A 16405-nucleotide genomic window follows, 5' to 3' on the forward strand; every position below is an offset into this window, starting at 1 on the left:
AGCAATCCATCCGGCACACAGACACTTCCTCCGCTTTGTGGTCAACCGTGAACACTACCTGTTGACGGTCCTTCCGTTCCACCTTTCCATGGCCTCCCGGGTGTTCACCAAATATATGGCAGTTGTGGCAGCCTCCCTTCATCGGAGACGGATACAGGTATACCTGTATCTCGATGACTGGCTCATCCAAGGTCACACCAAAGAATGGGTGCAATCCCACGTTCAAGTGGTCATGGACACATTTTCTCTATTAGGTCTTCTCTTCAGTGTGGCGAAGTCGACTTTAGAACCAACCCAGAGAATAGAATAGAATTGAACGGGGCGATCCTAGATTCCATCCATGCCCAAGCCCTCCTGCCGGATGCGCGTTTCCACTCTCTGACGGGCCTATCCAGAGCCTGCAGAGGTTCCTAACCTCAACAGCAAGAACATGCCTGAGTCTCCTGGGTCATATGGCTTCCTGCACATACTTGACCAGACATGCTAGACTTCAGCTCCAACCGCTGCAGGCCTCCCTGGCATCTGTCTGCCATCCAGGTCAAGACAGCCTGAACCTGATGGTCACTGTTCTGGAAAATGTCCTGGCCCCCTTCAATGGTGGCTAGACCCAAGGGTGGTATGCGAAGGAGTCCCCTTCCACACTCCTCAACCCTCCTTGTCCCTCATCACGGACGTGTCAGCCCTCGGATGGGGCGCCCACCTTGGGACATCCAGACGCAAGGTCTATGGGCCCCATCCGATCTGTCTCTCCATATCAATGTACGGGAGCTGATGGCAGTGCATCTTGCATGACAAGCCTTTTGGGAGTGGTTGCATGGTCATTGTGTGGTGGTCCTCACAGACAACACCATGGCCATGTTCTACATCAACAAGCAAGGGAGGGCTCATTCCTCCCCCTTCTGTCAAGAGGCCATTTGACTCTGGGAGTTCTGCATAGCCTATTCCATTCACCTAGTGGCGTTGTTTCTACCGGGGTCCAGAACACGTTGATGGACCACCTCAGCAGGTCCTTCTAATACTATGAGTGGTCACTCCACCCCAATGTCATCCACCCCATTTTCCTATACCGACGTGGGACCTCAACTTGGTCCTCTCCAGACTTATGGAACCCCCGTTTGAACCTTTGGCCACACGTTCCCTTTTGTACCTCTCGTGGAAAACAGCTTTCCTCGTTGCGATCACTTCAGCGAGGCGGGTCTCTGAGCTCAAGGCTCTTACATCGGAACCACCTTACACAATCTTCCATATGGATAAGGTGCAACTATGACCTCACTCTGCCTTTCCTCCCAAGGTGATATTGACTTTTCATATCAACCAGGATATCTTCCTCCTGATTTTCTTCACAGAACTTCATGCCAATAGTCAGGAACAAAGGTTTCACTCCCTCGATGTTTGTAGGGCTCTTGTCTTATACACTGAATGTATGAAACCATTCCGGAAAACGACACAGCTCTTCATCGTGGTAGCAGACCAGATGAAGGGTCTTCCGGTCTCCTCCCACTGCATCTCTTCTTGGATCACGTCCTGTATTTGTGCTGCTATGATCTGGCCGGGATCCCGACCCCCGCATCTCACTTGGTCACTCAACGAGAGCTCAAGCCTCGTCAGCAGACTTCCTGGCCCAGGTGCCAATCCAGGAGATCTGCAGAGCTGCTATTTGGTCTTCAGTCCATACGTTTGCCTCACACTATGCCAGAGATGATGCAGCATTTGGTAGGGCGATCCTACAATCCACGGTACTTCACTCCGACCCCACCGCCTAGGTAAGGCTTGGGAGTCACCTAATTGGAATCAATATGAGCAAGCACTCAAAGAAGAAAAGACGGTTACTCACCTTTAATAATAATATCATATATGGAGATATACCTATCTCATAGAACTGGAAGGGACATTGAAAGGTCATTGAGTCTAGTCCTCTGCCTTCACTAGCAGGACCAAGTACTGTCCCTGACAGGGTACCCCGATCCCTAAATGGTCCCCTCAAGGATTGAACTCACAACCCTGGGTTTAGTAGGCCAGTGCTTAAACCACTGAGCTATCCCTTCTCCTTTATAACTGTTGTTCTTTGAGATGTGTTGCTCATATCCATTCCAAACCTGCCCTCTTTCCCCTTTATTGAAGTAGCTGGCAAGAAGGAACTGAGGGGGCACTGGATTGGCCAAGGTATATATCCAGCGCCATGAAGGCGCCACTCCAGGGGGCTCTGCGGCCAACCCACCGGGTGTTGCTAGGGTAAAAGTTCCTCTGAAGCTGTGCATGCAGCACACGCACGCCCCACTGGAATGGATATGAGCAACACATCTCAAAGACAACAGTTACAAAGGTGAGTAACCATCTTTTCTTCAGTTGAATGGATGAATGAAAACCAGAAAGTTTACCAAACTTTCACCAAAGTGTCTCCTTTGAGTTAAGAACTATCAGGAAACACTTGAACCCTAACAAGCTATTTTTCAGAAAGTTGAAGCAAGTAAGATATGTTAAGTGTAGTAGCATCCCTGCCATAGAGTTGCAGTAGCATCCCGGCCATAGAGTTTCCATCCCTGTTAAGTGTAGTAGCATCCCTGCCATAGAGTTGCAGTTATGAGGAGAGTGCTCTCCATCCAGCCTAGCTGCAGTGATAATTGTGTGCTGGTCACTGTTGCTCAGCGTAACTCCCCTTCCCCTTCCAGGAGCAGGAGTAGCGTTGTTGAACGATCACATTTACGTTGTTGGTGGGTTTGATGGGACAGCGCATCTCTCCTCTGTGGAAGCCTATAACGTTCGCACTGATTCCTGGACTACTGTGACGAGTATGACAACGCCTCGTTGCTACGTGGGTGCCACCGTGCTGAGGGGACGGCTGTATGCAATAGCTGGGTAAGAAGGGTGGGTCTTGCTGGTCTTTGAGGGGTTGTTTACACTGGGAACTTGTTTGGTGGTAGGAAAGGAGTCCTCTAACATGCTGCTAAACAAGACTTAATCCTTAGTGCAGACGAGGACAGCCATGTTTAAAACGTATTAGCAAGGAGCGTCCAACCCAGGTTGGGGGAGGGGGAGTGGTTTGTTGTCACTAAGCAAACTAATAGCCAGCAAGTAAGTTTAGTGCAGTGGATGCAGATCCTGCAGTAGAGCTTCAAAACAGGGGCTCTCCATGTATTTCCCTTTTGACGCACCTAAAGAATGACAGGTCATGGTATCACCATAGTGAATTAAACAAGCAGCACCACGTGCTGGGATGCTGCTGAGCTGGCCAGGGAGATGGTGGGAGAGGTGCTCTGGAACTGCTGTACTGATCTTAATTCAGCTCTCCTTCCCTGTACACAGAGCTTTAGCAGCATTCTGGGCCCTCGAATGCCCAGGGTAACTCCTTAAGCTCCCACCCAGGGCTCCGTGCTCCCTTCTCTCCCTCTCAGAAGTCATTGCTCACCTGTAGCCCTCTGTCCTTTGCAGGTATGATGGCAACTCACTGCTGAGCAGCATTGAGTGCTATGATCCCATCATTGACAGCTGGGAAGTGGTGACCTCACTAGGGACACAGCGTTGTGATGCCGGTGTTTGTGTCCTTCGGGAGAAGTGACTTTGGAGAAGCCCAGGTGAGAGAAGCTCCTTGAGAAGGACATGCTGAAGGAGGAGAGTCTCACATGGTTTGCAGGGACTGTTCCTGATAGCTGGGGATGCAGGGACTGCTTGATACGTTGCGTGGACAAAGACATCTCCCCAGCAGCCACTTGAAATCAAGAGCTCTGTGTGAAGCTAGAAAAAGGTACTTGGGTGTGTCAGGAGAAGTTGCATCCTCTGCCAACCCAACAGCTAACTTTATCAACACAGCAGATATGCTTGGAGCTTTGGCTGGTCAGCCAGCCTAATGAATGTTTAGGAAGATACGTACTTATAGCTGATCTGACATGTTTGAGGGTGGAATCCAAACTGTTCTTGATATGCCAGCTTCAGATTCTCATACAAACTAAATGTTTAAAGCTAAGTGTTCCATGTACCAAGTGCACTTCCATGCAGATGATTGCCAGTATGCGCTACACTGGAGCTACACCTGCAGATTATACATGGACCTGGGTACAAAGGACAGAATTCGCACACTAATGCTTTCAACTACTGAGACCCAGATGTGGTGGAGGAGAAGGGCTGGCACTCCAGATAATAGTGGAGGAGGGAGAAGTGGAGATTGGGGTGTTGGCAACATTGCAGTATCCCAGTCTGCCTACTGGAAACAGACTGGAAGAGGTGAGGAGAATAATGTGTTTAACATGGTCGAATTTTCTTCAAGAAGACTGATGGACTTGTCTTGGGAGTGAGAGCTTATTCTGGCAGCAGAAACCTCACTCTGCTGCTCACCACAACCCTGTTAGTGTTTGTCATCGTGCAGAACAGTGGAACCAGCAGATCCCTTGGTGACTGAGACATGGGAGGGTAGACAGGACTCAGGATCAATTTAGAACGCACATGTACTACTGAATAAGAACCATTCCCTGCCTCAAGACACAAGGCATCTAGAACTGGCACTTCAAACCCTTTTCATGCCTTTACTCTCAGTTGTTTACTTCCTTGGCTCCTAACATCTCATCTTCTCATGCCCATAATTCTGTATACAAAACATATAGTCCAAGCTCCACAGCTGAAGCTGCAAATAATGCAGCTTCATCCATTAGCTTGCTAGACTGCCATCCCCTTTAGCCCATCTTACATCTTTGGATCAAGGATCAGAAGCCTCAGTCACTCCTGCCAAGCCTCCCACAATGTCTGGGTTTTGGGTAGTGCTGCTCTTTTCATGTGCTGTTGATTCTGTGCTTCAGGGATGGGATGGGACCAGGGACACTGTAGAAGGAGTTAATGATGCACTTTCAGCCAACACTCTGAATTCTTCCATTTGTTCCTATCACATGTTTTGTGTTTCATTTGCTATGTATCTTCTTAGTGAAAGTATCAAAAATAAAATATCTGTAGGAGTTTGTTCTCTGCCCTCTAGTCATGCATTTAAGGGCTATATTGGAGATACACCTGTATAGTTGCCTTAAAAGACCCTCATTAGACCAGTTAGTCATCCATGTTGAAGTTCTCTTTAGCTGTGACTTTTTGACCTGCAGTTTACAAGCCTGGGTGGGTGGTTCTTAATAGATGTGTCCTGTCCATTGTGGTCAGTGTTACAAACATCTTTTGGGGATAGGAGGTCTAGAAGAATTTGCTGCTGCCAAATCGATTTGAGACCAATTTAGGATGATTCAGGAAAGGACTGGACATTTATGTGATTCATGGAACATCTAATCTAGATGGAGATTGAGAAATGTGTTACTTTTGAGCTAGTGGGGTGAGGCACCGCTTGTTGTTTGTTGTATTTCTGGTGGAGCCTGAAAACAGCAGCTTGTATTTGCTTTCTTGCCAATGGTGTAATTGCAAAATACCATCAGTGCCTCCCTCCCCACCCTCACCAAATCCTTCAGTGATCCTGGTCCTGGGTTGAGGGTGCTCTTGCAGTCCTCTAGCTTGTGACTTAGTCCCCTTGCAAACATCTTCTCCTCATGTTTTCTGGATTTTAAATATGCAGGTTTCCTGCAGTGCTGACCCTCTCTGCATTAAGGGGAGAGCAGAGGTACTGGCTGGACCACTCTCTAGCCCTCTTCCTAAGCAGTGAGTATATGAGGAAATGCCTTTCTGATGAAGGTTGAGCTTCCATGTAGGAATAAGATCCAAACAGGAGCCCTATCCAGTACTCACTGGGAAGCACTATTTCCATAACTGCATGTAGGACCCCAGAGCAGTAAATAGGAAATGGCCTAAGCCAAACCTCCTATGAGTTACTGGCATGAGGAGAGAGACTCCTGAGAGTTCCCAGGCTATAATCACAGCAAAGGAGTGGTGGTCTACAGTCGAAGCATGCAGCAGCTCCTCTGACCTTTTTCGGGTCAGTTTCCAGGCAGAGGCCTTTTGTGCTGCTTTCTAACATCAGGCCCCAGGCTTCCACCTCCAGTTTCCCTATTGTCCACCCCCCACCAGTGATGGTGGTCGATGCTTGGTTCTGCTGACTTCATTTCATTCCAACGAATGAAATAACAGGGCCTAAACCAGGTTATAGGGGACCTTTCTAGGAAGAGCTGTATTGTAAAGGTTGTATTTGCTGGAGGGGCAATGCATTGCTAAATATATCACAAATAAAAGAAATCCTAACAGTAGTCTTGGTTGATTAGTGATGGAGATGGTAAAATTGTATATATTGATTGAGAAAAGGCAGAAGTGCTCAATAAATATTTCTTCTGTGTTTCGAAAGAAGCTAGATGATGATTTCACACCTTACAGTGATAATGAAATACTCTGTTCCAACAGCAACTGGGGAGGATGTTAAACAGCAGCAGTTAAAGTTAAGCATTCTTAAATCAGCAAACTGGATAACTTGCACCCACGAGTTTTAAGAGAGTTGGCCTAGGAGTTCTCTTGACTACTGATGTGGAATTTTTAAAATCTGGACTGTTCCAGAAGTTTCAGAGTAACTTCCCGCAGCTCCCATTGGCTGGGAACGGCAAACTGCGGCCACTGGGAGCTGAGGGACTTGTGCCTGTAGGCTCTCCAAGTAAACAAAATGTCCCACCCGCCAGTGGCTTACGCTGACGGGCCAGGAGACAAAGTTTGCCAGCCCTTGCTATATTTTAAAAATTGGCATCACAGGAAGCACTCAGAAGTTTTGCCAGAATTATTTTAATGTAATCTAACGAAAAACCTGTTGTTATAATAATAACTGAACTAATACGTATTCACCTTCACAATTACAGTCAATATTTAAAATCAGCAAATGGATATTTAAATAAGTACCTTAGAACAATATGAGACTTTAAAAAGTCTTAAAATCCTTAAAAGTCTGAATCAGTCTCTGATTCACCAAGCAGTTCACTAAACTCAGCTTCAGTCACAGCTGCACCTGCTTTGTCACCGTAGATGTCAGCAGTGTCATCTTCAGACTCAGATTCCTTCTCATCATCAGTCTGTTGTGTCATCATCAAATATGGCATAATCTTCTGACCCATCGAGTGCATTGCTGATACAGCATTTCCGAATTGATTTCTCTGTCATTTCCGAGGGAAAGGACATCCACGCGTCCTTGACCCACTGAGCGACCAGATTGATTTTGGGTTTCATAAGATTCCCGCCTTTTGTCAACTTCACCATGCCTGAGCACATCCATTCAGACCACATTCTGCGTAGCCTGTCTTTAAAGGGTTTGTTCAGGCAGACATCAAAAACTGAAGTTAAGCCACCAGGTATTACAGCCAGAGTAGTTTTCATATTTTTGGCCACTTTTTTCACCTCATCCATCTTGCATGCCCTGAACATGTCCCAAACGAGCATAGCAGGTTTCTTGAAAAGTGCTCCTGGTCTATTATTCCACACTTTTCCAGCCATTCAATGGTCCCACTTTCATCCATCCCTTTTCTTGTGCACGTACGATGACATCAGCAGAAAATTTCATGTTTTTAGGTAAGGTTTTTCTTTTAAAAATAACAAGCGGGAGCTTTGATCCATTTGCCAAACACAATAAAACAACCGTAAAATGGATTTTTTCATGGCCAATGGTTTTAATTAAAACTTTTCACCAATACTGGTTGCCGGTCTGTTGCTCGGGAGATGGAATGTCATCGGTGTTTCATCTATATTTGCTATTTTTGACTGTTCAAATGCATATTCCTTTCGATATTTTATAATAAACCTTTGGAAAGATTCAATTTTTTTCTTCCAGATGTCTCGGCAGCTTTTGTGCTGTCTTTGTTCGCTGACGAAGACCGAGACTATGACAGTTCATGAGGCAGTACCCCAACTGCTGATGCGACAAACATTGACAGATTTACTGACTTGTATTTGTCGTCTTTTGACATTTGCAGAGCATGCAGATGAATTCCAGTTCTAGTGACAATGTACCTATTTTTTCGTCATTCAACAACCCAATTATTGAGATCTTTTTCTAGCTCAGGAAAGGAAGCACACTTCGTTGGATGTTTTTTCTTGCTTCTTGGCATGTCTTTTAGTGTTTATTTTTTTCACCATTCTCTTACTTGCTTCTCATTGATACAGAATTCATGAGCAGCGGTGTAATTATTGTTTGCTTCTGCATATTCAACAACTTTAAGTTTGAACGCTGCATGATAAGCAGATGGTTTTCTTTTGATTTCACCGTTCATTTTAAATACTGGTATGAAAATAGATTATTATAGTTATAGATTTTTTAGGACTTTATATAGGAATGTCACCAGCTTTATCACTGTGAAATTATTATTGTTCTTTGTTTATTTCAAAGCAGCCCTGTAGATTGGCATGTTTGTGGTGATAACAGGCTATTTAAATTTTATTAGCGATTCCATCGATTCTGTGTGTTATATTTTCATATTGGCTCCAGGCTTACGAGGTCCATTGGCAGAAATACATGAAGAGATCAAATTACACACTAGCGGACTGACAGCAGTGCTATAGTACTATCGTTCATGGTTTTTTTTCTGATTGGCTTGTAAGGCATAGCATTTTCTGAAATGCATGAGGCAAATATCATGCAGATCTGCAGCACTGCTCTTTTAGTATTCATTTCAAGCCAATCTAGTCCACTAAATCAAAGCCTTTGCAACTTTAAAAGGCTGCAGTATTGACATCAATAAATGGGCGGCAAACTTTGGCTCCTGGCTTGTCAGGGTAAGCTGCTGGTGGGTTCAGACGTTTTGTTTACCTGGAGCGTCCGCAGGCATGGAGCCCCTCAGCTCCCTCTAGCTGCGCTGAGCCATTCCCAGCCACTTCCTGCAGCCCCTGTTGACTGGGAATGGCAAACCACGGCCACTGGGAGCTGAGGGTCTCCGTGCCTGTGGATACTCCAGGTAAACAAAACAACAGTGTATTAGATATTCAATAATTCCATAGTGTTTAAAATCATCAAATTTTGGTGTAGATCCGTTTATAAGCTGACCCCCGCTCTTTGATGCTTCACTTTTTTACCAGAAATATTAGTATATACAGTAATTTGTTTTTTAAAAGCCACCTTTGTGCTGTATTTTGTGAAAGCACCTTTATCACAGACTCCCAGGCCAATCCTTAAACTTTTGACTCCCACAACAGACCTTTGTGAAGTATCTAGACTAGCATTTAGAGTCCTATCAGTTAACTTGCATTAATTGGTAATTAATTGAGTTGCAACAGGGCCACAAATTCTAGCCTAGACAAATCCCGGAGGCCAGGTTTCCAGAACTCAGCATGTTAGGTCATAGCTGAGGTCACAGTATGAGATGAACACTTTTGCTAATCTGGCCCAGAGCTCAGCTTCCATTTGACAATCAGGCTCCAGTTTCAGGTGCTGAGCTCTGGAAAATCAGATCTTTCATGACCTGGCCTGTCTTTTTCCCCTTAACTAATGAAACCGCAACTGGGTCAGATATTGCTTCAGGTACTGCCTTAGCAAGAGTAGAATGGTGGCTAAATGCTTTTATTTCAACATATTGGGTGTTGCACATTTGTGAAATCAATGGCGCAGTTTTCTGCAGAGAATGGAATGAAAATGCTGCTGAACTGTTCGGGCTGGTCTCTGCAGTGCATTGGCTTTCAAAGCCATTCTGTAGTCTGGCTGAATCCAGTTGTCTGTTCTGCTGCACCTCTTCTGGGTAGGTGTGCGTGTGTTGTTCTGTCTCAGCATCTCACGCAGGGGAGGGAAATAGAAACTGGCAATATAACAATGCCTTAGTCCTCCTTAACCAAACCTTCCATTATCTCTGTGCCAGGCACAACTCCAAGATGAAGGGAGAGGTGCAGTACTGTGGTCTTCCTGAGGAATTCTTCAAGGCAGGGCTCAAAGGGGACAGAGTTATGGACATGTGGAAAGTGTCACCTTAACTCTGCATTCCTGGTGACACTTCCCCCCCCGCCTCCCACTATCAATGATTGGTGATATCAGTAGAAGTGTGTCAGCAGCCCTTAATTCAGCATCTCCTGGATTGCTAATGTTCCAATGTGGGGTTGCAGAGTCCCACTTTCTGGATAGATGTAAGGAGCAAAAAGCCCTGGTGTGTGAGGAATCAGAACTGCCCCTTAAGGATACATTGTGTAAGAAATTGAGGGTTTGTCTACGCTACAGAGGTATATGCTGTGATGGTCCTCCTGCCAGTTTAACTTTCCTGCTGCACCAACATAATAAAATCACCTTGATGAGAGGAATAGCACCTAAGGCGATGTAGGTAGAGTGATGCAGCATCAGTGTAGATGCCGCATTGCTTATGTTGCCCTAAGTGGCCTCCAGGTGGTGTCCCACAACGTCCATTGTGACCGCTCCAGTCGCCGTTTTGAAGGTTACTGCCCTGCAGCCAGATACACAGGCATGTGCCCCTCCCCCTTTAAAGCCCCAGGAAGTTTTGAACTTGCTCTTCCTGTTTGCTAGGTGTGGAGAGCTCACATAGCAGCTGCCCAGCTGTGCAGGATGGCTTCAGGCAGCAAACATGCTCCTGCCTGGGTCTGTGGGAAGAGGAGGTCCAGCTCTGCTCCAGAGGCAGGAACTTCTTGAGGGCATGGAGGAGACGAGCTATAACAGGGGAACATGTAAAGAATTAAAAAGCTGCAGCAGGCATAGCAGAAGACAAGGGAGGCAAATAGTCACTCTGGTGCAGATTTGCAGGCATGCTGCTTCTACAGGAGGGGGCTGGGGTCAGGGTGCTGACATGCAGGTCGGGGAGCAGTCAGGGTGAGGGCTGTGAGGGAATAGGTGGGCTGGGGTCGGGGTTGTGGGAGCAGCCAGGGTACTAGTATAAGGGTGAGGAGCTTTTGGAGGGAGCAGTCAGGGTGGGGGTCAGAGTGCTTAGCCTCAGACTATAGAAAAGCGGGCATGGTTTTAAGGAAGAAAGAAAGATACCACTGGCATTCACTTTTTCATATAGATGTAAACTGCACAGGATTAAATTACTGATGGAGAGTGGGAAATAGGTACAATTTTTGTATGCCTATTGTAGATTATTCATTAAAGAAAAGGAATTTACTTCTTTTGAGGAAGGTTTTTGTGTTTTAATTCTGGCTGAAACCTTCTCCAATCATACAAAGCTTAATTAGAAAAGAAACAGCATTCGAGGACCTCCCTACACTCCCCATCCCACCCCCCCATTCCATGTATCTTCCAGGGCCGCAGCAGCACCCAAGGCACTCTGCCCCGTGGGAGATTAAATAGAACAGTCACACATACACCCAGCTGTGAAAGCTGTGTTGGTTCATCCTGTTCCCTCCCATTTAAAGATACTTTCCCCTGCATATATATGAAGTTTTCCTCCACATTACATAGATAGATTTTGTGGAAGAAAACAAGTCCTCACTCTGCGTTTGTTAGCAACTAGTCAAAGACAGTTTATTATGAGTAATTGCAAGGGAAGACTGTGGCGGGACGGGGGTCTTCCTGGCCTTAGGCAGATCTTTATTTTACAAGCAATATAAGGCAAGTATTTATACCTTCCTGTTACAACATCAAGGGCTAACGGTTATCCTTTGTTTATACAAACTCCCTTCAGACTCTACCTTATCTCAAGGTTTCTGCTTAAATCAGCTTAAATCCTTATCAGCTAAAAGTGAGGCGAGAATTCTGCATCTCTAAGAAATCTCGGGTTATTAGGGTTAGGGGTAAATTTCACACTATCCTTAAATTGATTAAAACATTTATCCTGCTTTTTAATTCAGCTTCCACATGGGTATGGGTGTGGAATAAAAATCTGTGTATGGAAACTGAAGTTATCGTAGAATATCAGGGTTGGAAGGGACCTCAAGAGGTCATCTAGTCCAATTCCCTGCTCAAAGCAGGACCAATTCCCAACTAAATCATCCCAGCCAGGGCTTTGTCAAGCCTGACCTTAAAAACCTCTAAGGAAGGAGATTCCACCACCTCCCTAGGTAACCCATTCCAGTGCTTCACCACTCTCTGAGTGAAAAAGTTTTTCCTAATATCCAACCTAAAACCTCCCACTGCAAACTTGAGACCATTACTCCTTGTTCTGTCCATTTCGTACCACTGAGAACAGTCTAGATCCATCCTCTTTGGAACCCCCTTTCAGGTATTGAAAGCACTATCAAATCCCCCTCATTTCTTCTGCAGACTAAACAATCCCAGTTCCCTTGGCCTCTCCTCAAAGTCATGTGCTCCAGCCCCTAATCATTTTGTTGCCCTCGCTGGACTCTTTCCAATTTTCCAACATCCTTCTTGTAGTGTTGAGGCCCAAAATGGACACAGTACTCAGATGAGCCTCACAATGTCAAATAGAGGGATGATCACATCCCTCGATCTGCTGGCAATGCCCGTACTTATACACGCCCAAAATGCCGTTGCCTCTTGGCAACAAGGGCACACTGTTGACTCATATCCAGCTCTCGTCCACTGTAACCCTAGGTCCTTTTCTGCAGAACTGCTTCCTAGCCATTCGGTCTAGTCTGTAACAGTGAATGAGATTCTTCCAATCCTAAGTGCAGGACTCTGCACTTGTCCTTGTTGAACCTCATCAGATTTTCTTTTGGCCCAATCCTCTAATTTGTCTAGGTCCCTCTGTATCCTATCCCTACCTTCCAGCATATCTACCACTCCCCCAAGTTTAGTGATAGATGTGCTAACATTCACCAAGAATAGCAATATAGTTGAACACACACAGCAGTCACTACAAGGTACATAGCACAATGCTAACAAACAATGCCAGCATATTACAGCAACACACATTACTGTGGCTCATTATTAAAATGCTCCTTCAAGGCCTCCCTCAGCGAAATAGCCCCCCATTGGACTCCTCTTATAGCCTTGTGTTAATAACACAGCTCAATACTGAAGAGCACTGCAGGATCCAGGCTTTCTGACACAATGGCTGGCTCGCAGGTTACCAGGGCAGTTGAAAAGCAGCTGGAAACCTAGTAGGATGCCCATGGAATTATGGGATTGAGAAACCTTCATCATGTGACACTGAACCTGCCCCTACGAGGCATTGCAAACCCTTCCCAAAGCACCCTGCGGCCAGTTGCACAGTAGGATAGCTACCCACGGTGCACTGCTCTCTGGGTCAATACAAGAGCTTCTACTGTAGATACGCACCACCAACACAAGGAGCATAGTGTGGACATGCAACAGAGGTTTAATTATACCAGTGGCCATATGTCAGTGTAACTTAAGTTGACTTACCTTTGTAGTGTAGACTTGGCCTCTGTTAATTTGGGGTACGTCTAAACACATAGGCGCCGACTCAGTTCAGCACCCACTGGCAGCTCCCCGTGGCCCCATCCCACCCCTCTGCTCCACCTTCTCCATGAGCACGCTACCGCGTCTTGCTTCTCCCCCATCCCTCCCAGCACTTGTGCTGCAAAACAGCTAATTTACAGAGCAGGGAAGAGGTGGGGCCGGGGATGTGGGGAAGGGATCCAATAGGGGCAGGGAGGGGGCGGAGTTAGGGCAGGAACTTTGGGGATGGGATTGGAATGGGGGTGAGGCATTGTGAAACAATTAAAGTCCTGTTTTCACAGGGGTTTCCTAAATTAAAAAACAAAACTAAAAACCTGTGGGCCAAACAAGACAGGCACCACTTTGTCTCAGAAGATGGGTTTTCAAAGTTTTCTACAAGGTAGCTGCTCTTTAGGCCAGGGGCAGGAGTGGATGAGAATGAGTCACTGCTTCTTTTGGACTGCTTATCCCCAATAACTCTCTCTGGATAACACCTGCCAGGGGCTGGCTCACTGGCTCTTTTATTGACACTGTGCAGAGCCAGGCCCCTAAGGAAATCTTGCCTGCCAAGGCCCTAGCATGGTGCTTTGCTTAACCCCCTGCTGCTTGCCCCCTTTCTAGCAGCCGCCATGTGAAAAACAGCAGCCACACAAAAGAGAAGCGAGAACGCAGCAGGCACCTGCCTGGTGCTGTCAAGAGCACACGGGGCCGGGCTTGTCACCATGGGGGTGCGGAGGCTGCTTTCCCCCACTGATTTGGCAGCCTGGCTGGGGGGATGGGCCAAGGCCAGTGGGTGGGGGAGAGGTGGCGCAAGGCTGACAGCGAGCTAGTGGCAGGCAGGGGGCATGGAGAGGCGCATTTTCTCTGCGTGGCTGGTGACACCTCCCTGGGGGAAGGGATCCAATGGGGTAGGGAGGGGGCAGAGTTAGGGCGTGGACTTAGGGGTGGGGTGGAATTGGGGTGGGGGTGGGCACCCACCAGCGCCAGAGAAAGTTGGCGCCTATGTCTATACAGCAAAAGAAACCCCACTACACTATCACAGTCTCAGGGTATGTCTACACTACGGAATTATTCCGATTTTACATAAACCGATTTTGTAAAACAGATTGTATAAAGTTGAGTGCACACGGCCACACTAAGCACATTAATTCGGCAGTGTGCGTCCATGTACCGAGGCTAGCGTCGATTTCCGGAGCGTTGCACTGTGGGTAGCTATTCCGTAGCTATCCCATAGTTCCCGCAGTCTCCCCTGCCCCTTGGAATTCTAGGTTGAGATCCCAGTGCCTGATGGGGCAAAAAATATGAGGTGAGAGGGGTGAGCTGTACCCAGAACCACCCGCAAGGAAAGCAGCAGACAACCGTTTCGCGCCTTTTTCCTGGGTGAACTGTGCAAACACCATAACACAGCAAGCATGGACCCTGCTCAGATCAAGACCGCAATCATGGACGTTGTAAACATCTTGCGCATTCTTGTGCAGTCTGTGCTGAACCAGGACCTCCAAAGCCAGGCGAGGAGGAGGCGGCTACGGCAGAGCGCAACAAGAGAATGAGGACATGGATGCAGAATTATCTCAAACCGTGGGCCCCTGCGGCTTGGAGATCCTGCTGGGTAATGGGGCAGGTTCTAGCCATTGAACCGATTTTGGGCCCCGGACAACAAGCATAGACTGGTGGGACCGCATAGTTTTGCAGTTTGGGACGATTCGCAGTGGCTGCAAAAACTTTTGCATGCGTAAGGCACTTTCATGGAAATTTGTGACTTGCTTTCCCCTGCCCTGAAACGCCATATCATCAAGATGAGAGCAGCCCTCACAGTTGAAAAGCAAAGTGGCAATAGCCCTCTGGAAGCTTTGCAACGCCAGAGACAGCTACCGGTCAGTCAGGAATCAATTTGGAGTGGGCAAATCTACTGAGGGGGCTGCTGTGATGCAAGTAGACAAAGCAATTATTAAAGCTGCTGCTACGAAGGTTGTGACTCTAGGAAACGTGCAGGTCAATAGTGGATGGCTTTGCTGCAATGGATTCCCTAACTGGTGGGACGATAGATGGAACCCATATCCCTATCTTTAGGCACCGGAGCAACCAGGGCACCCAGTATGTAAATCGCAAGGGGTACATTTTCCATGTGCTGCAAGCACTGGTGGATCACAAGGGACGTCTACCCATTCACCAACATCCACGTGGGATGGCCAGGAAGGGTTCATGATGCTCGCATCTTCAGGAACAACTACTCTGTTTAAACGGCTGCAGCAAGGGAATTACTTTCCCAGACCAGAAAATCATTCAACCGTTGGGAATGTGTTGAAATGCCTGTTAGCTATCCTGGGTGACCCAGCCTACCCCTTGAAGCCATACACAGGCAGCCTGGGACAAGTAGTCAGGAGCTGTTCAACTACAGGCTGAGCAAGTGCAGAATGGTGGTAGAATGTGCATTTGGCCATTTAAAGGGCGCTGGCGCACATTACTGACTCGCACAGACCTCAGCCAAACCAATGTCCCAATGTTATTGCTGCTTGCTGTGTGGCACCACAATCTTGTGAGAGAAAGGGGGAGACTTTATTGGCGGGGTGGGAGGCTGAGGCAAATCAGCTGACCGCTGATTACGCGCAGGCAGACACCAGGGCGATTAGAAGAGCACACCACGAAGCAGTGCGCATAAAAGAAGCTTTGCAAGAAAACGAGTTCATCACGGCCAGGTACGATGTGACTTGATTCAACGGCAACCCCCCTTTGATGAACCTGTGCTGATGAGCCTCTGCGTCGGTCACCTGTGCTGGTGAGCTCTCTACGCTGGGGAAACAGGAAATGAAATTCAAAAAGTTCTGACAGGGCTTTTCCTCTCTACCTGGCCAGTGCATCCGAGTTCAGATTGTTATCCAGAGTGGTCACAGTGGTGCACTGTGGGATACCGCCCGGAGGCCAATACCGTCAATTTGCAGCCACGCTAACCCTAATCCGATATGGTAATACTGATTTTAGCGCTACTCCTCTCGTCGGGGAGGAGTAGAGAAATCGCTTTAAGGAGCCCTTTATATCCATTTAAAGGGCCTTGTTGTGTGGACGGGTGCAGCATTAAATCAGTTTAACGCTGCTAAAATCAGTATAAACGCGTAGTGTAGACCAGGCCTCAGTCAACAGACTTGGGCTCATACTACGGTGGAGAAACTAGCTGTGTAGACATTTGGGCTCCAGCGGGAGCTCAGGCTCTGAACCCAGCCTTGTCCCTGGGCT

General features: G+C 47.2%; 1 protein-coding gene across 3 annotated transcripts in view; it reads left to right on the top strand.

Moving 5' to 3' along the window:
• Positions 1 to 8333, top strand: part of KLHL12 (kelch like family member 12) — a 78302-nt gene extending 69969 nt beyond the window's left edge. The window contains exons 10-11 of one of the 3 annotated variants that reach the window (XM_032764974.2): positions 2670 to 2856; positions 3430 to 8333. In XM_032764974.2, coding sequence (XP_032620865.1) covers positions 2670 to 2856; positions 3430 to 3556 — 314 coding nt within the window. In that variant the 3' untranslated portion in view covers positions 3557 to 8333. The remainder of the gene's footprint in view (positions 1 to 2669; positions 2857 to 3429) is intronic. The other 2 variants (XM_032764976.2, XM_032764975.2) reach the window with 2 other exon arrangements.
• The last annotated feature ends 8072 nt before the right edge of the window (positions 8334 to 16405 follow it).

Source organism: Chelonoidis abingdonii, chromosome 4 (genome assembly GCF_003597395.2).
Source record: "Chelonoidis abingdonii isolate Lonesome George chromosome 4, CheloAbing_2.0, whole genome shotgun sequence".
NCBI classification, from domain to species: Eukaryota; Metazoa; Chordata; order Testudines; family Testudinidae; genus Chelonoidis; species Chelonoidis abingdonii.